Source organism: Cylas formicarius, unplaced genomic scaffold (genome assembly GCF_029955315.1).
Source record: "Cylas formicarius isolate icCylForm1 unplaced genomic scaffold, icCylForm1.1 PGA_scaffold_8__14_contigs__length_24414737, whole genome shotgun sequence".
NCBI lineage: Eukaryota > Metazoa > Arthropoda > Insecta > Coleoptera > Brentidae > Cylas > Cylas formicarius.
In genome coordinates this window covers 294129-319888 of record NW_026844361.1, presented here as the reverse complement: position 1 = coordinate 319888, position 25760 = coordinate 294129, and the positions used below count along the sequence as shown (strand labels likewise).

General features: G+C 38.1%; 1 protein-coding gene across 1 annotated transcript in view; it reads right to left on the bottom strand.

Moving 5' to 3' along the window:
* Positions 1-14886, bottom strand: part of LOC132706758 (apolipophorins) — a 34476-nt gene extending 19590 nt beyond the window's left edge. Inside the window, exons 1-6 of the mRNA XM_060678267.1 lie at positions 14719-14886; positions 8254-8280; positions 7999-8195; positions 7681-7946; positions 7368-7625; positions 6-5775 (exon numbers count right to left, since the gene is read on the bottom strand). Coding sequence (XP_060534250.1) covers positions 6-5775; positions 7368-7625; positions 7681-7946; positions 7999-8195; positions 8254-8280; positions 14719-14821 — 6621 coding nt within the window. The 5' untranslated portion in view covers positions 14822-14886. The remainder of the gene's footprint in view (positions 1-5; positions 5776-7367; positions 7626-7680; positions 7947-7998; positions 8196-8253; positions 8281-14718) is intronic.
* Positions 14887-25760: the final 10874 nt, after the last annotated feature.

Here is a 25760-nt window from a genome sequence, read left to right as displayed (position 1 = left end):
ATTACCTTTGGCAGTCCTTGGTGGGTGAACTTGGTTTCTCCGGCAATTTTCCCCTTAGGATCAACCTCCACGAACCAAGTCAATGCGGTTTTCTTGTTAGGGTTGTTCTTCTTGTCGATGAAAAAGGCGACCTCGCCCTCGCCTCTCCCACCCTCCCTGATGTTATGGGGGTAGTCGAATTTACCTTCCAAAGAGACTATGCGCTTGGGAGTGGTCAAGGTCACTCCCGATTCTTTCGGATGAATATAGAAACTGTACTGGTATTTGCTGTTCTCCTTGTTTTCGAAATGGGCGTCGACGGTGTGATCTACTATCCAACCCTTCCTGCTGGTTTCCGACTTCAGGCCGAACTCGTGGGACAGGCCCAGTTTGCGCAGGTCCAGGTTGATTTCCAGCACACTGTCAAAGTTTTCGACGTCGTTCACGTTGATCTTGTTGTCGATTTCGACGGAGGCGCACTCTTTCTTCTCCTCACAGTAAGACGTCTGCGCGCGGAACTGCTTGTTGGAAATCTTAAAGTCAGCGTCCACTGCCCTGTTGCCCAGTACCAGGTCAAAAGACACCTCGGAACCGAGCTCGCTGTTCTTCTCGGGCGTGAGATGTTGCATGATGTACTTGAAGTTGCCCGACTTGGTCTCCTCGCCCACTTTGAAAGTGCCTGAACCTTCGGCTATGTATTTGCCGTTTTCATCCCTTGTTCTATAATCTGTGCTGCCCGAGACGTAGTTTTTGTCCGCCTGCTTGATATTGATTTCGATTTTTCCCGCACCTTTGTTCTTGAATTCGAACGCTGCTTTGTTCACTTTCAGCGTTGGAGAATGGAGGTGTCCTTTGATGACGAAATGCTCGATATTGCCCACATTGACGTCCAGATCCGCGTCCAGTTTCAGCTGCTTGAAGGTCTCGTCGAGCAGTTTGACTTCTCCTCCGAACTGCTTCTCGCTGACGCGGTTCACTTTCAGGTACACCTCGCTTCTCTTGCCTTCGGGCGTAAGAAACTTGATGTCGATCACTGGCGCGAGATCGCTGATCACAAGGTCCGTGGTCAACTTGAACTCCTTGCCTTCGACGCTCAACCGAGCCAGGCTGTTGATTTCCTTGTGATCAGGCGACCTCTTGGTCTCGACGTTCAATTCGGCGTTCTTGTAGCCTTCGACCGGGGTCTGCAAGACAGTTCTGAGCTTGTAGCGGTGGTCGGCACTCCTCGAGAGGTCTCCTTCAATCTTCACCACTTTCCCGTCGCCGTATTTAACGCTGACGCCGCCCCTCAACTCTTCGTTCTTGTCGTCGACGCCGTAACTGGCTTCGATTGCGATCGGATCGCTCTTGCCTATGTTAAGTTTCAGTTCGCCGGTCTTGGGACTTGCCCTGATCGTCAGATCGCTATTAACTTTCGCGACCAGGGCTTGGGTATCGGCGAAAATATTGGCTGTGCCCTGCACTAGCACTTGATTGGCAGGGTTTTCCGGTTTAGTCAGTGAGCCGGACAACTCGACCTTGGTCGATTTCACCAGATTACTCTCCGACTTCAGATCCAGGTTGAAGCTGCCCGATAGGGGTTTGGCCCCGCCTCCCAAGTCAAGTCGACCTTTGACGTCTAACGCGTTGGCAGCGCCGTAACTTGCTTTCGTCTCATAGTTTCCGGAAGTTTTGTCGACGTGGCCCGTGAAGCTGCTTTCCAACGGGTTTTTGAGCATACTGCCGTAGATTTTGGTGTCGAATTGAATCTGGAGGGTGTCGCCTTTCGGCAGCCTCTTCAGCGAAACGTCGGCGTTGATGTTTTGACCGTTGCTGTCGTCCGCCGACAAAGTACCGTCTACGTCCAGAATACCCTCCTTGGGGTTGGTGTTCCTCCAGTTCGATTTCAGGCTGACCTTTCTGCCCGGAGAGTTTTTGTTTTTCCTGTACTCGAGACTGCCCTGAGTGTGGCCGTCGAGCAAGTCATTGGCGGCTTTGTGCTCGCAATTGAACTTGGATAAGAAATACTGCTCGCTCGGCAGCGTAACGTCGATTTCTCCGCTCGCCTTGCCGGTCCTCTCGTCGCCAGTCTTCGACAGTTTCGCGTTGACCTCCAGCTTGCTGCCGAAGAAATCAAGGTTATTGCTGGTATCCAAGTCGGTTTCCGACAGCTTGGTTTGCGTAATCACTGACAGTTTCAGGTTTTTATCCTTGCCGTAGGACGGATAAAGGTTCGCAGTAAGCCCGAACGTATTCGGCAGCTGAATCTTGAACGTGGCGTCCGCTTTGATTTGTCGCTTGCCGCGCAAATCGACCAAAATGTCGCCTGATCCGACTCCTTTCTGCGATTTCACTTGCCCGTTAATCGTAACCACGTCTTTGACGTTCACTTTTAGGCTGCCGTTTGCGTCGCCGTCCTTATTGGCCTTTAGGAACCCATCAACGATGATGTCGCTGCCGGAAGTGATCTTCTGGTGTGCGTCCAACTCCAATGCGTTCACTTTGAGACCATGGCTGACCTTGATGGGAGTGCTGTGTGTTGGCAGTTTCAGGGTGACTTCGGCTCCAATGTCGATGTGTTGGGGCCTCACGACATGCCTCACTTTACCGTCGACCTCGATTTTCTTGTCATTCAGCTGCAGGGTGTGACTGATCTTGCTCTCCTCAGCGGACAACACTTGGCGCCTCGACTTGATTTCCAACTTGTTGTCCAGGCCCCACACTTCGAATTCGATCTCGTAGTCACCCTTCGTTTTCTTATTGACGTTGGCCTCCAACTCGGAACCGAGTTTCAAGTCACCATACTCGACACTGATGTCGTAGTCGAGGCTCTTCGGGGTCTGCTCGAACTCCAGTTTGCCGCTGACGCCAAACAGCGGGTAAGTGAGCTTGTTCTTGGTCTCGATCTTAAAGTCGTCCACCGAGTTGTACTTTTTCAGGAAGCTGTTGGTTATGGTCAGGATATTCGTCTTAGAGCTCAGGTCCGGACCGTGGACGAGCCGGATCGAGCTGTCCAGCTCGTTAGGCAGCTTCTTCAGCTCGCCCTTGAGGTTAAAGTTCGCGTTGCTGTTAAAACTGTTCTGGAGCTCGACGTTGAACTTGAATTGTTCGCTGGTTGCTTGGAGACGACCTTTGAACGCGGCCGAATTGACGCCGTCAGAGACGGTCAGGTCGCCGAAAATCGCCCCGCCCTCTTTGCCAATATTGCCGTTGACGCTGACCGTCTTGTCCGCGGTCACCAGCCTAACGTTGTCGAAGATGTATTTGACGTTGCCGCCGTCCGTTTCCGCAATTATCTGACCCTCCACATTAACCGGCAACGGCTGACTGCCATCGGGAGTTTTGTACTCGAGGATGGGCCTGTACGCGCTCCTCTCCGGCGTCCCCGAGATACCGACGCCCAACTTCCCCGAGAACTCATCCTTGTCGTGGGTGACGCGTACCAGTATCGACTTTTCCACGTTGGTCGATACGATCCTAGCTTCAGCGGAAGCGGACTTGATAGGAGAGCTGAAAACCGCCTTGAGAAACTTTTCGGGGGAATATTCCGCCGTCAGTTCCAGAGCCACTTTCCTCTTTTGGTCTTTGCCGATGGTTTCGAGGATGATATCAGCGTGCGTCGGAGGTTCCTTCACGATTTCCTTTATGTGGTATTCGAACACGTCATCGTTCTCTACGGTGACGGCGATCTTGGCATCCCCGGCCAACGGGAAAGGTAAGATGGGTATCTGCTGACCGCCCAGATTCGGTCCATTGACTTCCGCGCAAATCGTCAACCCTATGAACGGACTCAGCTGGTCGAGACAGATCGAGAAGTCTTTCACTTGCGTGAACTTCAACGGCAAGTTATTCTCCGCTCCGCTCTGTTCTCTGGTGTGGAAAACGATCTCGTGGTTGACCGAGATCAGTTTCTGTTCTTGTACGGGCAAACCGAGCTTGAGGTCGAAGCCGCTGCCTTGGTCGGGCCACGACAGGGACAGGTCCGCTCCTGAAGACGAGTACAGAGTGGAAACAACCTTTAATCCATTTTCGAGTGTTAGCGCGTCGAGAGTCAGCCTGCCGGACACCTGAACGTTGGTGCTTGGGATTAGTTTGACCTTGACGCTGCTGCCTTTGGGCGTGCGCAAGAGCTGGCGCAGGTTGATGTTGCCTTGGGCTTTGATTTGAGTACTCGCGGTACCTTCCACAGCCAAGCGCAGGGGGAAGCCCAGAGACGTCGGATAGTCGATCTCGGCGTCGAGGAACAATAAGTTGGAGCGGATTGTGTGCTGGAAGCTCTTCAGCTCGTCCAGGCCCTTGTTCAACGCGTCCACGATTTTATCGATGATGGCTTCGGGGGTGAGCTTGTCGGTGCTGTAAATATTCCAGAACTCCACCTCGGACCCCAAAACCTTTAGGCTGACATCTAGGTCGAGGTCCTTGTTCAACTCGTTCGTCCTGATTTTGATTTTTTCTGCGATGTCTTTGATCTCGGCGTCGCTGACGTCGCGCTTATTCCTCTTCGATTCCTCCTTGAGCTTGTTTTCTAGGTACTCCGCGATCTTCTCGTACTGCTCCTTGCCCCGGCCCACCAGGTTCCTCAACGAGGAGCTCCTGAGGATACCTTTCGGTCCCAGATAATGTTCGAACAACTTGTCCAGATTTTCTTGTCTCGTCTCGATTTCAAGGAAGTTGAAGTTGTGGCCGAAGATTTCCGCCGTGAGGTTCAGACTAGATGACCTGGGCAGCCAGGAGTTTTGCGAGTAAATCACGTTCGTTTCGGTGGTGGCGGCCAGACCGAGGGTGTCCACCGCGTAAGAGAACTCGCTGTTGAAGGACCACTTGCGAGGGTCGATGGGGAACCGCTTGGGGATGACGAAGCCGAGGTACTGCTTCGCGAGCACTTTGTCTGGACTCGCAGACGAACGGATATTCCTTATATGGGACGCTATGAAGCCGCCCACCTGGATGCTGGGTTCTTTTTCCAATAGCGATTTGATAGCGCTTCCGATTTTGGCGTTGGGGCATTGAGCGAGAGCCAAGTAGGCCTTGATTCTGATCTCCGAATCCTGCTGGATGTCCATCAAAATCTGCAACGCACTATCCCTCAGCTTGTCCTTGCACCCGTCCGCCAGGTAAGCCTCCAACGCGGCCACCCTTATCCTGTTGGCTGCCGATTTATCCTGCGCGATATTCGCCAATTTTTGGATGACATTATCGTTGAGGTGGTGCAGGTTGCCGATCGCTTTGATCGCGTAGACGATGTCGTTTTCCTTCTCCCTCTTGTTCGCCTTGGCGGCCACTTTGGAAAGGAGCTTGTCTGACAGAGCTTTGACCGCGGGCACGTCATGACACGGATGCTGGCGGCAAAATTTGGCGGCCAAGTTGCCGACCCCAAGGTAAGCGACGCGGGGCAATTTCGGAGCGTCCAGAAGCTTGATGGCGGTGTTGAGCGAGTCCTCGCTTGCATGGCGCACGAAGCTCAGCCCGACGTAGGCCAGTTGTTGTTCCACGACGTCAAGTTCGTTCTGGGTGAGGAGCTCGATGACGGCCTCGACGGCGTCGGCGTTACCGGCTCGCAATACCGCGTCAAGATACAGACGTTTGCCGGTTTCTTTATTCTGGAGACCCGCACCCGTCTTGATCTGATTGTAAGCGGTTAGGATGTCGACCTTCTTCGCCGTGCGCACCGTCTTCACCACGTTGACGAACTCCTGGGCGGTGTTCTCGCCGACCACGTCGCCGACGGTTTCCGCCGCTTTTTTAACCGCGTCGAACACAGTTTTTGCGTTGCTGCTCGGGGCGGTTATCGGGTGGGGGTTTTCGAATATGATCGATCTGAAAGGAGCAGATGATATAGAAGTTGATTTCGCAAAAGGTTTATATCAACATCAAAAGAGTTGATAAATGAAAATCTCGGTTGATTTAAACCTTATTTTCATTAGTTGAAGAACAAAAACCGACTTAAAAAGTCTAAATTAAATAACAAGATCTCAAACAACAGTTAAAATCTTCTCTCGCGCGTCGAATGATATGAGATTTTAGCGTCTTATACCAGTAAAAGTCTAGATGCTAAAATTTCTGAAAGATCCTTAGGTAAACCCAAGTCTCTCACTAAATCATTAAGATCTGTGATTGTGATTGTTAAAGTAACTGTGGTTACTGAGAAGCACTCCATATATTACTAAGCGTATCCATCACAACATGAGAGCCTTAAGACTAAGACAAATAAACTCATCAGCAGTTGCGGAACACAATCACGAAACCGGACATAAAATTTTATTGGATAACATTTAAATCCTTGTATGTAATCAATTCATCTACCAACGAAAAATCCGAGAATCTATAGAGATCCATATGCAACTTAACAATCTTAAGGGTGTCTGAAGTCTTTACGTGTTACCAATATGGGAATCAGTCATCCGAGACGGTGTCAAATCAAACTCTGAAAAGGGCAACAGGATGATTGGCGAAATGTTAGCTAATTCGACTCAACAAAAACCGACGCAGCAGGAATCCAGAAGTAAAAATTAAAAATAACTTTGAGTTATATCCTCGAAGCTCGCACCTATTCTGGTTCGAAATTTTTTTTGGATCGGACCTAATTTTCGAACTTTATTGGGTCCCGAAAAAAAATTCATTTTTTTTAATACTTCGCAACATTTGCTTTGTTTTATACTGATTTTCGCTTTCAAAACCCACAAATAGACCCTATCTGACCGCTTCAATATTTTGCGAGCCGCTGCACATCGCCTAGCATTAATACGGAGAAAAACTTGTACCTCTTAGTTCCAACCGTTCCAATGTTAGCCGGCTTCAAAAGCTTCCCAACACCAACTGGCAATAACATTGAAGGTGAATGACATTGATAGAAACCATTATGCTCACAGTATTAAAAAAACAGAAAACGATATTTGTACTAAGACATCTAAAAAATAAGTTTCTCGGACAACTTTAAAGACTGTGTACTTTTCATAGCCATTTGACTAATGGTGTGCTTCATTGGGGTAATTCATGGGATTTTGACTAGGCAGAAGACTGCGGTTCGCATCCTGCATCTCATCGAACTCATTGTCGTGAGCCGCTTATTAACGTTAAAATACTGACCCTGCCTTCACTATTTATTTACTACAACCCTCTCGAGGTCCACGTTGGACTGCTACGACACACGCATCTTTGTTAGGAAATTTAAACTGTCTACTAGAAGTTATCTATTCAGCCACGGTTTTTATTGAATTAATGAATTTTTGTCTCATAATCCATTAATAGAGGGCATTTTTCCATATCTGAACCTTCATTTCTTGTTTAATTATTTATATATATATATATATATATATATATATATATATATATATATATATATATATATATATATATATATATATATGGATACAAATGAATACGAATAAACAACTAACGCAAGATCGTACCTAGGTTTGTTGCATGCCGCTTTGACGCTGTCCTTCGACTGTCCGGTCAGCTGAAGCTTGCTTGTGACCTGCGCCTTGGCGCCGTTATCGCCGACGGAGAATGGCACATACAGATAGTTTTCGGTGACGGTCGCTTGGTCTAAGATGCCGTTCTTGATTCTAAGTTTGGCGCGATAGTTGCCGTTCAAAATCGGGCTCGATTTGACCTCGCTATTGAGGTCGAACGCGGTTGCCAGGAAATCCTGTTGGATGTGCTCTCTGAAAACGAAAGCTACCTGATGGAATCTTCTTTCCATCTTTCACGACGCATTACCGGTAAGAGCATTTGTTGAGGTTCCTGGCTTTCTGGATGACCAAGACGTTGCCCTCTTTGTGGGAGGAAATTTCGTTGGGGCATCGGCCGAAAACATCCGTCTCGTAGCTGGATTTGAGCGAAGCCTGGAATAAGGACGCGATGGCGCGCTTGACGTTGATTGAGTTCTGGTTGTCGCCCTGCTCGACGCAGATGACGTCATCGATGACGCCGTCGTTGACGTTAAGGCGGATCGGCCGCTCTATATCCGGGATAGATCCCTGTTTCTACAAACGAGGAGTGACGGTGCTATCAACCCTTTCGGACTTAAGGTCGTACCTTCCCCTTGGAATCCAACACTTGGACGTTTTCGAGCTTGAGCACCTGGTTACAGTTGGCTTGTTGCGTCAGCAGCACCTGAGCCTTCACTTCGGTGCTGGTCGATTGGCCTTCGGCCGACGATAGGCTGACTTCGATCGTGCCGTCGTAATCATATTTGTAAGTGGTTCCCGCTGCGTATTTAAATGTATGCGACGCTGCGAAATATAAATGGGGTTAGGTTAGCCGTTGAAGGCTAAGATAAGTGGGTGTTACCTCCTTTGCATCCCGCTTTGCATTGTTCTGGAAATAATGAATGTTCTGGATTAGAAAATATATAGATCTTTCTTCTTTCATCCCGTTATTCAGAGCACAATTGAAACTGATTTTCATTCTACCCTGTATCTGCTGTTTGAGTTAAGTGGAGCTGAAGGAGTTACATGAGCATTGTCTAGGATGATATTGGTTCTATGGATGCTATGGATTTCTATGCTATAAACTAGTAAACTGACGCATCTGGCTTGTAGCCTTTTTACATGTGATCAGTGATGTTCTAGACTGTAAGGCACAGCGTGGGGTTGCTTTCGGAATCATTTTCTTGGGGAAATTGTCGGGAATAGAAAGCTTAATAATAGTTATCAGTCTGTGTTTTTTTCCCGCAACATGCAAGCAGCAGGTACAAAGCAACGATGAAACTACTTTCATTTCAGCTATGAGGACGCCAAGGGCACGATTGGCAAGCACGTTCGATTTATTAACTACCGACGCTATACATTAAAAAATTTGGCGACGAGAAATGTATTATCGTACGGAAAAACGTTGTGGATAAAAAGCAGCTCTGAGTGACTTTTAATTCGAGAACAATGAAAAAAAGGTGTCTAAAATGCGGGAAGGTTGTTAATCTCCACTTTGTCTCTCTCTAGACCAAACGTTTTTTTTTTTGTAAATAGCTTTAACGAGGTATCACTCGGTACCTTCAAAAATGCGTTAGTCAGTTTGGAGAGCGATTCCTATCCGTTTTACCCTATTAAGATCAGTTGTGGCCGTAGATTATATAAATTATTTCAAGTGGATAATGGCTTTTGGCTCGATGCGTACATTTTATTGTCGCTAGACACCGACAGAAAAAAGAATTCACCTTTCCCCATGTCTATAACTAAATGTTTTTCCGCCATATCGAAAAAAAAACGATTCCGAACTTACTGTCGAAGTTTTTATAATCTTTGATAATAATAAAAGCTATTGTTTGCTTAAAAAGAAATAAAATCTTCAAAAATTAAACAACAAACTTATACGTTTTAACACGCTTATCAGCGATAAGAAAACGAATCGAAGAAAAAGGCAGAGAAGAAAAATTAATCCAACGCAACGCGGGTATTACCTCTAACCGGTATTTTAAAAAAATCAATTTCGCCAACGATATTTTTGAAAATAAGTATTTATATATTAAAAAAACTAATAGCGTTTGATAAGGGTACACAACTCATTATCCGGATTGTTTTTCTGACCCGCCGGTCACCTCGGCTATCTCAAGTTCAAGATACAATGTTAATGCGAAAGTATTTTTCAAAAAAAAAATCTGCTAATCTGTTTTCGGTTTTTGGCTTAGATACGGGGCTAAAATTAAGTGCCGGATATCGCGAAAGAGTTGCGTGAAAGCAAAGCCAAATAAAGTCCGCAAAAATCTGGTGGTGAAATAAAAATTGAACGGACTTGCCAAACAAAATGCCTTTCCTCACAGCAATTTTCAATTGTCATTGTCAATTATTGACAGAAACCGCAATTGTGGTACATCTTTTACATCTTTGGAAAACCAAAGTGGTAGAATTTTAATTTTTCATATATACAGGGGGTTACGTTCATATGGATTAAATACCAGGTTACTTGTTGATTTAAAATAAGAAAAAAACAATTCAGGACATCACATCGCCTACATTGTATAAATAACTGGACTTTCGATCACTGGAACAGTTTACCCGAAAATGTTACGATTTAGATTTGGACAGCATTTTGCTTAACAGCAATAACTGTAAATGTACTGGACATCTGTATACCAATATACATAATAGGTTTTCCTGTGCACATTATTTTTTGTAAAAATAATAATAAATTGTTAATATATTTCGTTTATAAGGTTCTATACCTAAATGTAACCGTTTTCGATCAATTTTGTATCAAAAATGACATTTGCGGCCCCTAAAAAAATTAACAATTATTCCTATAAGGGAGAATAAATTATTTAATATTTGATGAATTCTACGGAGAGCAAATAGTAAAGTATAAAAAATGTGAAGTCAATTTTTTGGCATTAATAGTTTCCGAAATAATTGACAATTTAACATTTTCCTATTGTCATAATGCGGTTGTTAAGTTTGGTTAGTAGAAAAGTAGATGGTTGATATACAGATTTAATTAATTTTTTTTTTGAAAGATCGCATCTCTATCATTTTTATATTGAAAGTAACAAAATTATCGCTTTAGGTACAACAGAATATCCGCAAAAAAGAATAAAAACATTTTTGGAAAACTTGAACGTGATTTTTAAAAATAATTAAATAAAATATTATTATAATAGAAATTTTTTAAATTAAATTCGGAAAATAGAAATTTCATTATACAAAGTTACCGTAATTGTTGATGGCGAATCGAACCAAATTATTAAAATATGGCGTATCGCGTTAAAAAAAATGACCTACGTTTTTTTATAATTTAATTTTTGTATTTCATTTGTGCTCGCCCTGTAGTAATTTACATTCAAAATATCAACTCAATATATGACAATAGACCTTTTTCCACAAGCAATCAATCCAAATTTAAATAATTAAGGGTCCCTTTTAGAAAAATGGGTTAATATATATCGAATATATGATATGCATATAAACATGAAAAATAAAGAATTAAAAAATATAGATGGAACTTTTCAATTTCATTTTTTTTTCTTTATTTCGTACCTTACTTCGGAAACCCTGTACAACAAACTACCAGTTTAAAAAAAAATTAAAACGGCATTAATTGAAATTACCAGGTATTTTTATATATTTCTTATTGCTAGGTTTTTGCATATGCTTTTCCGAGGTGAACTTTTTAACAATACCTTCTGGGATTTAATTAAAGGAAAATAATTATGACCGTTAATTAAGTCAACAATGGCCATCTGTTCGCAACGTGCGGCGACAAACGCAGTCGCAGCACCATGTGTAGTTTTATGACACACTGGGTATTTTAAAAAAGGCAAAACTGGATAAATATACCTTTCGTCGTGTGTAATTTATGTTTTCGAGGCATTTTTTATTTGTAGAGAGCGGGTCAGGTTTCAGAGCCGGCCCTGCATCGGGCGGTTTCGTCAATTTATTTTTATTTTGTGTATTTCTTGATTTAAAATAAGTTGCGCTCCTAGCTTGTCACTTTGTCACTTGTCATTTTTGACATACGATAAAGTTTAAATGGTCAAACAATCACAGTTTTCTTAATTCTACTAAAAAAACGATGCTCCTAACTGCGTAAATATTAGTTGTAACAGAAAATTTTATTCTTATTGAAAAGACACAAAAATATTTATTATTTAAAATTAAATTATTTTCCCTTACACTTGTTTTTTTTTAATGGAAATGAAAATTTTATCCGTATTAAATAGAGAATTTTATTACGATTCTCATGATTCAAGATTTTATGGACAAATGAAACAATTCACAGCGCTTTGATTCAGTTAGAAATTACGTAAATCAAGAAACACCCCTGTTATACGGCCACCCTCCTGGATGCAGAGTTTTTTTTATGGGAAGCTCTATGAGCTTACAGGGAAACCCATAGAGCGGTAGATGGGGCTTTTAATAATATTTATTAACGATCTGAAAGACAATTAATTCAGTTTTAAAAAGATGAAAATTAAATAAATACTACCAACGCCTTATTTTACGTAATAATTTTTGCCATATATTATTAGATGAACAATGTTAAGCTGAAACTCAAATTACAAAAATAAACAAAAATGTTCATAAAAACTTTATTTTTCAAATTATAATGGAAATAAAATTCTCTATTTAATAAAGATGAAATTTCAAATTCCATTAGAAAAAACAAGTGTTAGGTAAAATAGTTAGTGTCATTTCAATAAGAATAAAATTTCCAAAAGCTTTTGTGTTTATCATTTTCTGCTACGATTAATATATACGTGGCGAATATCTATGGCCAGCTGTCAAATCTCAAAAAACTAAAAACGGTTTTGAGTTGGGGTTACAAAACTGCAATCCTTTGCCGTTTAAACTTTTTCGTATCGGCTATAGTTTTCGAGATACGTGTACTATACATAAAAAAATCTTGCATTACACCATGATCATAAAGTTAACGTTAAAGATATTCGGGAGAAAGAAAAATCGATTTTAATTTTACTAATAGTGTCCCTTAAACCGGACCAATAGCATCGTCCAGCCAATGAGACGTTTCGACAAACCGCGACACCCCAATGAAAGGCGTGGATCTAAAAGACGGCCCCAGGTATAGTCGAAAGGGCTTAAAACGGGACAAATAAAATCGCGTCTATTTCTGAAGGGTCAGTGGCCGATGTAATGAATCGGTCGGTATTTGCGTTGCATTGGAGGATAGAAAAATGTCGCCGAAAATGACATATCCACAATGGTTAATGAAAAATCTGACCTTGGTTATGTCGAGTTTGCAAATAAGCTAAAAATTTTTTGAAAATTTTTCTGAGAGAGAGAGAAAAAATGCTTAGAATATAGTAAGGACTCGAGATTGTTAATTTAATTATTGAAAAAAGCAGTCCTTTCTTAAACTGACAAATAAAACCTAATTCGGGCTAATCCTGCGATGATTAGAAGTAATCGACTCGTTTGAGCGGTAATTAGATGAGATGATTGGTTCAAAGAATGCTCGCGGATGTCCTTTTTAATTCGAACGTAAACGATCGGCCTTCGCCCGTAAAAGGTACAACGGATAATCTTTTTGTTAACCTATGAGTTTATCTCTAACGAATATCAAAAAAAGTTCTATAGTATCTATTTTAGTGATGTGTGTTGATAATTTAAAAATTAAAAATATGGGGTGACCCAAAATTAACATAAAACATTTGAATGAGAAAATTGTTAGAATTTGTTTAATATCTAAAAGTGCAACAAATTTTATAAAAACATTTAGACATGTGCTGAAAAATACCCAGATGTACCAAAATCTACAAGACACGCCGTTTTAAATGATTATGTAGTAGAAAAATTTAAACTTTTAGGGCTGTCGTGAAAAATTATTGCAAAACAATATACATTTTTATAAAAATATCTAATTTTCATATATTTTTTTCTAAATGTCCAACAAACTTAATTTTGTTTTATTTTCTATTAGTATTTTGTCCATTGTTCACTTGTTTTTCAGAAAAACCACCAGCAAGCCAAAATAGTGAACTTTCAGCAGTGCTCGATTTTTTTTACAGTTTTACTGCCAAAAACTTTTACGTCACGCGTTGCAATATTGTTATTTTAAACACTATACTTTTGTTGCATAATTTCAAAATTTTGTTTCTATTAATTACCGAGCTCCGGCAACACCGCTTTTTAAGTAAAAAGTACCAGGACACTTAAATATTTTCAAAACTATCCAACCTGGAACGATAAAATTTAATCCCGAAGGGTCCTGAATGTAAAGAATTAAAAAATGCTAACAACAGTGAAAAAATTCTTAACATCTCTGCATTTTGGAAGTTTTTGAACATAGAAAACTTTTGCAGTATCTCAGTGCAAGGTTAAAACAATTATAAATGAACGCGAACTCTGACAACATTGCCATTAGCATTTTTGAATTTTGCTTGTTTAAAGGCCCACATATATTGAATTTTAGGGTTCCAGCTTTGGAAGTTTTGGAAATATTTTACCACTCGGTACTTGTTACTAACCCGGTGTACGAAATTTGTCTAGAATTTTCCACAGAATTCATTTCTTTAAATATTTATATTAATGGTTAATATTTAAAATGAGTTGCTGCTTGTAGACTAAAATACCACCCTGTATTGTAATATGATATTTTAAAAGTATAAGAGAATACAAATAGTTTTTCGATATTTGCAACAGATTTTGAGAAAACTTATCATCCCATAATAATCGGACTGCCCTGTACAAAGTATATGGTTATAATTCGGCAGAACTCAAGGCTTCAAAGGTCAAATTAAGTCAGAAGAAAATGGAAATACATCCCCGTAGTGCTATCAGTTACCTGTACCTGGTGATATTTTTCTAAATTTGCTACGCCACTATATCCATAAGCATGATAGAAACCATGATAAAAAAACAATTTTCTTCATCAAAGTTACAACTTATTTTAGAAATAATTTATTTTTTGTAGTTAGTTCTAAATGTATGTATAAAAAAAATAGAAAAAAATTGCGAGAATTTTAGACACTAACGAAAACTAGTGTTTTACTTGCAAAAAAAATCATAATTTATTTATTTTTGCTTCCATTTCGAAATATATGTATGTATAAAAAAAATCGAGAAAAACGAAAGACTCTCATTGTCAGAAATTATTTAATTTTTTTTAGAAAGAAGCTGACTTTTTTAAACTTTGTTAATATTATTTTTATTTATATATAAAATAGATAAAAAAGTAATACTCTCTTTATTTATCAAAAAAAGTTGTTATTATTATCTTTTTTATTTGGAAAAAAATAGCGAAAATTTTTGACATCAATGAAAAGAGTGCTTTATTTGAAAAAAAAAATCATTTGCGAGTCGTGCCTACCTTCCGCAGCATAAGTCGTATCCGTGGCCAAGGCCGTAACCGCAAGTATGCAACCCAGGACCAAGTGGAATCTGCGACGCCCCTGTCCACCACTTTCGCCCATCCTGGTCGTAGGCACTAACAACAACTGTTTGATAAGTGGTCAGGCTGACCGTTTTATACGATGCCCTCTGAACTGATAACGACTGCTGGCGACAACGGGAGCCGTTCTTTGTGTACAACGGTGTCACATCCCTTCTTTTTTTGTAACCTAAAAATGACAGTTAATTCTCATAAAACGCATGAAAAGTCAATTAGTTTCGAAGGGGACAACCTACATATTAATTTTGTAGACTTATTCGGTCATTTATTCTTTTATTTCAATTTTTATTAACCCGTTATGGACGTTCTGGCCAACTTTGCATCGTCCCACAAGGTTTGAAATCCGGACGACAAATATACTGCGACTTCCGGTATAGGGTGGTTCACTTATGATGCCCCTATACCTTATCTCAATAAGTACTACACTGACGAAAAAACTTATACACAAAATGTGTTTGATCCTAAGTATATTACAGAATTTTTTGTATAAAGCGTATTGCGTTGTAACAGTAACCAACTTTTTTTTTTAATTCTAATTACAGGCTTGATTTTGAGTATTTTACATAGCATGCGAAATTTAGAGTAGTTATTAACAAAATTGCGAATTATAATGGACATATAATGTTTTGACCGATCTATATCGAAAATATATTATACAGGGTGGTCACAAATGAATATCAAAAGTTTTTCTTCTAATTAAAAAAACTCTTTTTTTTTAAATAGAACATCTTGTATTTGGCACTTTTATAGGGTTTGGGATATATATATCATCCGTTCGTTCTTTGAACTCCGACTGGAATCCTGCAGACGTTTCGCCAAGATTTATCTCACTTGGCATCTTCAATGCTCGCGTTCCGAAAACACTTCTAACACTCGATTCAATTGCCAAAAATGGAAGCTATACAGAAAATGTTTTGTAAAAAAAAATTACAATAGGATATTATATAGGCTTCGTTAAATTTAAAATAAAATACGAGAGTTGTAGCAGAAAATTGGCCATATAAAGCTGCATATATGAAATAATACAGAATTAAATTCCAAGCCCAATGAAAGTGCTAATTGCAGGGTGTTTTAAAAAATAAAAATATTCTTTTTAATTGAAAAAACATTTTTTATGGTCATTTTTTAATACCTTACATAATATATTTCCGCCATCAACATTAAATATTAACCAGTTCCATGTATCCATAATAAAAATTTCCAATTTTAGTTTTCAAGTTGAAAAAACACATTTTTCCTAAAACCTGTTTTTCCGCAAAAAATTTGAAATTTTAATTTTTATCAAAAACATAAAAATACTATATACAAAATATATACGTAGGGTCAAACATTTTTTTATTTTTTTCCTCAGTGTCGTATTTAATAGGGTAAGATATAGGAGCATCTTAAATGGACCACCTTCTACATCAGAAAAACTTTTTCTCCTCTTGAAAATTGATTGTTTTCCTATTAGGGTCAAACTAATTTCCATGCAATAGAGAGACGAGGTTGATTAATGAAATAATAATAATTATAATTATAGAGATTGGCAGATATTGAGATATAAGGTATTCTAAGATGTAACAATTTAAAAAGGGGCCCTCTATATAGTGTTTTCTGGCATTTAATCAGCTTCCCACACTCCATTTTTCACAATTCACTGCATTATTCAACATTTTAAAAATTAATGTTATTATTCGCTACAAATTCGATTGCATATAAAAGGTTTATTAAAATTTACAATCTCCAGTAGCTCTATTTTTATTTATTTTTTTAACTACCTCCTATTTAAAGTGATTCCCGAGGAAAATCAGTTCAGGTTTAGTGCTGGAATGGGCACTAACATACAACTACTGACAGAACAGTCTAAATGTTTAAACATATACATTCATGTGCTTTATAGACTATGACCGCTATGGCAAGCTCATAGAGATATTACGTATAATAGTAGTGGATGAAAAAGACAGCATGTAAAGACACAAAACATCAGAACCATACGTATAGGTATAACACAGGATTAGGTACTCGAAAGGGATTTTCAGTGAACGTAAAGGTAAAATCTGAATTTTTATTTATTTGATTTACCCATACTTTTCGTAATACATGGTGCTTTTTTAAAATGCGTGCTTGTCAGTGTTCAATAAGTTGTAATAACAAAATAAGTTCGACTTATTAAGTTTTGATATTCATATGTTTAGGTATATTTAATTGAATATTGAATTTTAAAGAAGTACTACAAATGTTTTTATTTAAATATCCTGAGCGTAGGGAAGGAAAGTTATCCAAATTTACACAGTTTCAAAGTTTTATTTGAAATGTAATAAATGTCCATGATTAATAGATATTTTTCTAGTAATTCTCAGTTTTAAATGGTTTCAAAATGTAATTGGATTACAACAATTTTGAAAAATTATAAATAGGAAGAAAAATTAACAAAATTAGGGTAAAAGGTTATATTGATTAAAAAAAAATTGTGCTTAATTAAAATACAATAGATTTGGAAATCTGGCATCTGCAAAATACTAAAAGTTCATATTAATTTTAAAAAATGTATAGTTTATTTTATACAAAATAAATTTTGGAATATTACATGAAAATAAGAAAAACGAAATGTTTGTTTTGTAATTTTTAAATAAAAATCCATAAAATTCCGTTACAATTTAACTAAAAAAATACAGAACTTTTTATATAAATTTCTTTTTACTAGTTTTTTTAAATTCATGCTGATATCTTATGATCCCAAAATTAGCCGCGTTATATTACGGAAATATACAAATTCGTTTTTATTAGTGTAGAGTATTTTCAGGTCAACAGCTTCCCACATTATCTATTCTATTTCAATTACACTTACTCCATTCTTCACAACCACTGTCTTTATCCCCAAGAGGGTTTCAACGTTTCTCATTTTAAAATTGAGGTTACGCCTATTTTCATTGTTTTTGTTTGCTTTTATTCCAGTGGACCATCGTTAAATGGAATCTCACCTCTCCCTTTTATCTCCCTCCACGTTTTACCGTGTCTCCAGATAATATGTATTATATAATTATAGGTTATAGCTCTCCCTTTTAAAAGTGATTTTCCTTTTTCATTTCAGACATTCAAATATTATAAACAGTTCTTTCTTGTGGTCACCCGGTATACGACTAGAGAGAATTTTTCAAAAACCGTTGATGATTGTTTTTTTGTCCCGCAATGTGCTGGCTAAATTTTTGTAGCAACGTTTCAACAAAAAACGTATTGATTAGGCGACAATTTTTTTATTCATTCCTATCTAACGAAACGGCTATAAACCCTTCTAATCTTCTTGGAGATAAAATATTCATGACTAAATGATATTCCCGAATTAATGGGCCCCAAGAATTCCATAAATATTTACTTAAACTTTCTATGAGGAGATAACTTATCTTCGATTCCAGCATAATCGACAACAAACAATGTTTCCGCGTCTATTTGCAAAGGAAAATTTTTGGCCACCGGCATAACGAGATCACATCGGATTACCCATCATTTCATGGATTGCAACAATAGGTTGTAGACTTAATGACAAATTTTAATCCGACCTACCGGCGGTTCTATACGATGTTGAACTTGTTATTGCAAAGTGTTTTTATTGTTCACTTTGACCCAACGTTTTAATAACCCTTTGTGTCAGAGCTAGTCTTATCGACATTGAATTAAATATTCCAGAAAATCTCGTCCTACCTGCCTGTTTTAGAAGTGCTTACATTTCGCGAGTTAATCAAATCTTTCCGGGAAAACATACAGTTTGGTTAACCTATGAACCGTTAAACCGATAACTGCGGCTTGGATTTCGTATCACCTAACGATTAGATACGTTGAATAGTAATCGGTTTGTGTAATAATTCGGGAGTCAACAACTCAGGTCAATTTTAAATAACTAATTTATTTTTTAAACTTTTTTGTAAAAATAAAAAAAATAAAAATGTTTGGAAAAAATGGTCCTATCCTGCTTACTCCAAGGAATTTGATAGGGTTCAACACCCTCAACTAACGAAAATGCGAAGAGCATTTTTGTTAGTTAGCATTTTTGACTTCTGCATGCTCAAAAACACCACGGAATTGAATTTTTTCGTTACAGCTTGGATAGTTTTGGAGATATTTAAGCGTTTCGATATTTTCTGAAAAACCGGCATTCCCGTAGCTCACTCACGAATAGGAACATTTTGAAATTTTCAGATTTTACTAAATTCGACATTCGCAATTCATTTCAATAGATAAATAAGACCTCCCATTTAAAAATTTAACAAAACTATAACTAAAATAAAATTGGTAAATCTGACAACAGTGCCGTGAGCATTTCTGAATTTTTCATTTTAAAAACTCACAAGTATTGAATTTTATCGTTCCAGATTTTGCAGTTTTGGAGTTTTTAGGTTTACTCTGGACACATATTTAAGAGAGCGCTTGAAAACCATGATGCAGGAATACTTGCGAGTGAATAATATTAGATTCGCTGATGATACCATTATAATTGTCATCAGTTTGGAAGAACTACATCTATATATGAATGCTTCATTCGATGCAAAAGGATTACATAAGTCATATAATGCAAAGAGATGCAAATTACTGCGAGAAATATTACAAGGAAAAAATACAGGAGAACGGCAGTAGACGAATTTCTTCGTTAAAGAAACTGAACTTTTTTCCCTTCAACAACAACGAGCTGCAACGAACCATCCGGATCAGATCAGCACTCTCAGAAGAAGATCCTGAATAGAATAATTTCCAGAAACCAAAAAATGATCAGCCTAGATTTTCTCAAACAGTATTTAAAAAGCAAAGTAAAAAACACCGAAGCTCGTCGATTGTGTTTACAATTGGGGACAAATTTTGATAATATTGAAATTTTCGTAGCTGGTAAGAGATTACTCTTAAAATTTTGTCGAATAGTTTTTAAGATATTGTTTCAAAAGTTAAAATGGAACCAACAGAAAATAATTTTACTACAATTTTCGAAACATAAATCAAATGCTCAAAGAAGCCGACATATTCTTTCACGCAGTAGTATAGGATTTTTTCTGATATTTTCCATCTTTTCTGTAGCTATTTTTCCCCATTCATCTGCTATGTGTAGTTAGATGTTAATGTTGATAATTCACCAGTAAAAACCGAGAATAATCTCTTGAATCCATTCCATTACGTCGATTTTATTTGGACATCGATTTTCAAAATTTTAAATTAGTTTTTGAAATGAAGCAGGCAAAAAACGAATTTTCCTACCATTTTCAAAACATTTGAAAATTTGCGCTTTTTGAAATAAATAATGTATATTTTTTAAAGAAGTACCAAACAATTTAAATAAATGCTCAAAATGGCCAGAAGATCTTTCGTACAAAGCCATTTTCCAACATTTCTGAATTTATTCACTATTCTTTCATACAACTCTTGCAGAGATCTCAGTCTAATATTTCAAAGAAACTTTTACACTATTTACAAATCTTCTGGATTCCTCCTGCGTGGGTTGTTTATGAATCGATTTTGCTGACGTTTCCCCAATTATGCTGTTGGTTTCTTCAGAGCTTAATTGAAACAGCTCCGAAGAAATTAACGTCAGCAAGTTAGATTCAAATACAACCGACGCATGTGGAATTCAGAAGCTTTGTAAATAGGACCTCATTCTAGTTAGGAACATTTCTTGAATATCCCTTTAACAAAAAGTCTAATGGGTTTAAATCTGGACACCGTGCCGGCCATCTTCTGTCCGGGATATCCATTATTTAAAAATTAACTTACAAAAGCAGCGGGATGAGAAGGGTTCTTTACTCTTGGGTGGAATAAACCATTTTTAAAAGTTGATAACTGTTCGATCTTATATTGGTAGAGGAATATTTTTAGGATAAATTGTGAGTATCAATTAGATTTTTTTTATTATTATAAATTTGCCTAATCTCTAGCCTGGTTCGGCCAGGCTATTTTTTGGAGATGCTGTGCGCATTTCTTTTTTTTTTCCAAAAGACAATCGACAAAAAGGAACGAGAACGGCACCTAGTCAGTTGCGATTAAACAAGCAAGGTAGGATTTACTTTCCGCGTCGATACAAAATTTGGTCCATACGAGTCGGATATTAGTTTTCGGAAAATAATTATGTAATCGGTGATTGCAAGACTTTTCCCGGAATTTTCGTTGTTCTCGACCAAGTGCCTTTCGCATTATTTGGTTCGACAAAAGCCGAGAAAAGATCCAGGCAAAAGTTTGGGCAAATAAATTTAATTTTACTGATTTTACAATTTACCTTGCTCCGCGATCAAAAAAATTCGTTTTCTTTTTTTTTATCGACTTTCGTCAAAATTCGATTAATATATCTATACATATATTTTTTTTTCTATTTCGCCGAGGCATTAGCAATTTTGTATGCTAAGATGGCGTTGCAATATTTTTTTTTCCTTCTTTCGTTTTTAATATATCTAAGTTTGGATATAGGAAAGAGAATTTGTTTCGAGCAAATCCAATTGACTTCACCTTTACTTTGAGAGGCATTCTAGCCGGGTTTAAATCTTGACTAGCCTCATTTTCGGATTCTTAATTTAACCTAAATAACTGATTATACTTTATCGGTAATTAGCGGAGGCAATTTAGAAAATTTCGTGTCTTTTTTTGTCCATTTAGTCCGGTTAGGGCCACTATTTCAAAGATATTTTATGGGTTCAAAGCGATTTATTTCGAGCTTGTTGGTACTGGTTCTTCGTCCGCACCCATTTCGCAATGTACAAAAAAATCTATCAAACTGGAGCCTTTAGGCGTAAAGGTTTTTTCGGGTAACTATAAAGAATGGAGAACATTTCTTGACATGTTTAATAGTTATATTCACCCTGATATCGAGATAGCCGATATCGATAAATTTAGGTATTTGCTTAAGTATTTGGAGGGTGAGACTTTAGCTCTGGTTCGCTCTATGCCTCTTACGAACGACAACTATTCTATTGCATATAATGCACTGGTTAAAAAATATGAAAATCATAGACTGATTGCTACAAATTTTTGGAATTAAATTTGCTTTTTTCCTGCATTGAAAAGTGATGATAATATTACCGAGTTGAGCAAACTCTTGAATACATTTTCCGAAAATTTGGAGGCGCTCAGAAACTTGCAATACCCAGTTGATCAATGGGATTTCGTAAACTTTCATTCGCTTTTGTATAAAATTCCAAGCAACAAGCGATAGAGTAGCGGAACTTCGAAGGGACCACCGTCATATAAAGACCTGTGTTCATTTTTGGATGCGCAACTTCGGGCTATGCAGGCTTCAACTGCAATACAGGTGGCGGTTAATAATAATTTCAAAACTTCATATCCAAATAAAGATGCGCGCGCCTCGTTTAAGAAACCACAATCAACTCCTGGTGTTTTCGTAGCCGGTTCGTTATGTAGGGCGGAATATTCTTTAGCGTCTTGCAGTAAATTTTTGGGGTTATCCCAGATTTAATTTTATAAAAGTCATTTATGTCTGATTTGTTTTGGAGCACATGTTGTTAAAGATTGTACTGTGTCACAGATTTGTTGGTGTAGCTGTCGCCACAATGCTTTGCTACAGTTTTCAGAAGGTAATAGTAGTACCAGTACTTCGGGTACACAACTTGCATTGCCAACGGACCGACAAAACGAAGATTGAGATACGTTGAATAATTGTGATAGTGTTATTCCTGTCGCAACATCGTTAGTTTCCTCAATTTTTCCTACGGCTATTGTTCATATTAAGAATTTTAGGGGGGAATTTGTGTCGATTCGTGTTTTGCTTGACTCCGCTTCAGCGGCCAATTTTATTTCGGAAGATTGTCTGATGTGCCTTGGGCTGCCTCGCGAACTATGTAAAACTCAAATAGCGGGCATTGGCAAATAAAAATTCGTAATGGCGAAGGGGGTTGTTAATTGTATTGTCAGGCCTTACTTTTCACCAGAACCACAGTTGCCTTTAAGGGCTTTGCTCCTTCCAACAATTTGTTGTCCATTGCCAAGTCTTTCAGCGAATATTCCGCATATGCCATACTTTGATACTTTTGAACTTGCCGATAGGAAATTTTGGAAACGTGGCGATATCGATTTGCTAATTGGGGTAGAGGAGTTTACATCTATCATAAAAAATAATAGGATTAATTTCCCGGACCCGGAGGGGGCCATGTTTATTGAAACAATTTTTGGTTGGGTTGCTCTAGGAAAATCTAAGATTTCGAACAAAACTAATGTCGCTTCTTTATCGATGTATTGTACAAAAATTTTGGAGTCCCCAAATAATAATATTAAGCGGCTATGGGAGGTCGAAAGCGTACCTAATATCAAAACGATATCGCCGGAAAATCCATTTTAAAGATTCTTCTAGTCGATACGTTGTCGCTTTGCCTTTTCGAACCCAATTTTTGGTGAGTCGAAAAATTTAACTTTAAGCAGACTTTATTCTTTGGAAAATAGATTATATCATAACCCAGCTTTGCTCGACTTGTATAGAAATTTTATGAGGGAATATCTCGAGGCTGGTCATATGTCGATCGTTAGTCGGACCGATGAGCCTGGTCGGTACTACATTCCCCATCATTGTGTCATACGGGAAGAATCCGTGTCAACCAAGCTCCGCGTGGTATTCTATTCGTCGATGAAATCCTTCAATGGGGTCTCATTGAACTCTACACTTTATGCTGGTCCAAAACTTCATTCCGATATTTCTAACGTTTTGCTTAAATTTTGTTTGCATAAATCCGTTTTGATAGCAGGCATTAAGAAGATGTTTGTGCAAATACGTGTTCGCGATGAGAATAAAAGGTTTCAACATATTTTATGCAGATTTGACCATGAAAAGCCGGTACAAGATTATAGATTGGATACTTTGGTTTTTGGAGTTAGTAGTTCACCCTATTTGGCCAATAGGACCATTAAGCAATTAGCTATAGGCAATCACGATCTGGAAGTTGGTAAACATATAAAATTTGAGCTCTCAGAACTTCCAAAGAGAGGTGGTTTTCAGTTACGAAAGTAGGCTACTAATTGTGCAAATGTTTTATCGGACACCCCTCTTGAAGATCAGCAACCCATTAACTTTGATACAGTCGAACCGCTATGCCTCAAACTTCTTTGGTTGCAGTGGCAACCAGCTTTTGATAGCTTTACTTTTAAAATTGGTAATATTTCGAGTATCGAGTGTACCAAAAGAGGAATTTTGTCAAATTTGGCTAGAATTTTTGATCCTTTGGGCATGATTGCACCCCTAAATGTTTAATTCAACAGCTGTGGAGCTTGGGCCTTGGTTGGAACCAGGAACCTCCCCCCGAAATTACCGCGAAATGGAGAAAATTTCAGTGTGAGTTGGATCTGTTGTCTTCTCTAAAAATTCCTAGGCACATGCATGTGTTTCATGTGAAATGCATGAATTTTGCGATGCTAGTCAAAGCGGATATGGGTGTGTGGTCATCCTTCGAGTTTTTGTAAATGGCGAGCATAAAATTTATTTCGTTGCTGGAAAATCGCCCCGTTTGGAACTATGTGTTGCTGTTTTGTTGTCAAATTTAGTAGAGTTTATTCGTGATGCTCTGAATAAAATTATAATTAAAAAAAATTTCGCGTGGTCAGATTCAAAAGTAACTCTGGCGTGGATTAAATCCTCTGCTCATAGATGGCAAACATTCGTTAGTAATCGAGTAAGTCATATCCAAGATAAGATTTCCCCTGATAGTTGGCGTTATATTCCTACTAACGATAACCCCGCAGATTGTGCCAGTAGAGGACTTATTCCTTCACAATTCTTAGAACACCCTACTTGGTTTCATGGTCCTCGGTTTCTTCGTTACTCTTCTGATCATTGGCCTCGCGATTTATCGGCCGAAATTCCCTCTGAATGCTTAGAAGAGGAGAGCAAATCGATGACGACGTTAATTTCCATACCGGACACGTACATTTAATAGATATTTTTCATTGGAAAAAATTTTAAGGATCATTGCATATCGTGTAAAATTTTGCAATAATATTCGTACAAAATGCCAAAATCCGGTTGCCGTTTGTTTTTGCGGCTTTTGTGTCTTGTTTGGCAAGTACAATGTGAGGTTTTCTCTGATGCTAGATGGTTCTCTCTTCAAGATATGTTTCACAATTTAGATAAGTGGCATCTTTTTAAAGGTCTTCGTAATACCTTTATGATTAAGATATAATTTAAAAATTTTGTAATTTTTTTTTCTACATTTCGGAAACTTTTTGGCACAATCCTGAAACACATCAATTTATTTTTGAAATAAACCGCAATTTGGCTATCTCGAAATTTTTGATTATTGCTTCTTCTTCAGGGGGTTTACTCTAAATACTTAACTAGACAATGTTGGTTAAGTGGTGCCTTATGTTGTACTCTAATTATTAGCGTAAAGTAGACAAAAACATGAATTTCGCCATTTCACTTAAATTAAGTAATTATAAGGTTATTCTTAAGTTAGTTTGGGCAGATACTACTAGAATCGTTGCAGATAATAAACATTTTGTCAATTTTTAAAAAGTACTACTTCATTAACATACATGTAGGTAGGTATTTTTACTGTTTTCTTTTGTTGTAATATTTTTAAAAATTGTTTTTCCTTATGATGTAGTAGATTTTATCAGAAAGTAACCGAAAGTTATTGTTTCGACGCGGAAAGTAAATCCTACCTTGCTTGTTTAATCGCAACTGACTAAGTGCCGTTCTCGTTCCTTTTTGTCGATTGTCTTTTGGAAAAAAAAAAGAAACGCGCACAGCGTCGCCAAAAAATAGCCTGACTGAACTAGGCTAGAGGTTAGGCAAATTTATAATAATAAAAACAAAACTAATTGATACTCACCATTTACCCGAAAAATAATCCTCTATCAATATAAGATCGAACATACCGCCGACCTTAAAATCACCAAGTGTATTTTAACAAAATAACATTCTAGTGTAATTAATGAAAGAAAACAAAACAAAACGAAAATGAGAAAAAAAAATTCTTCTAAATTTATTCTAAATAAGGTAAACGACA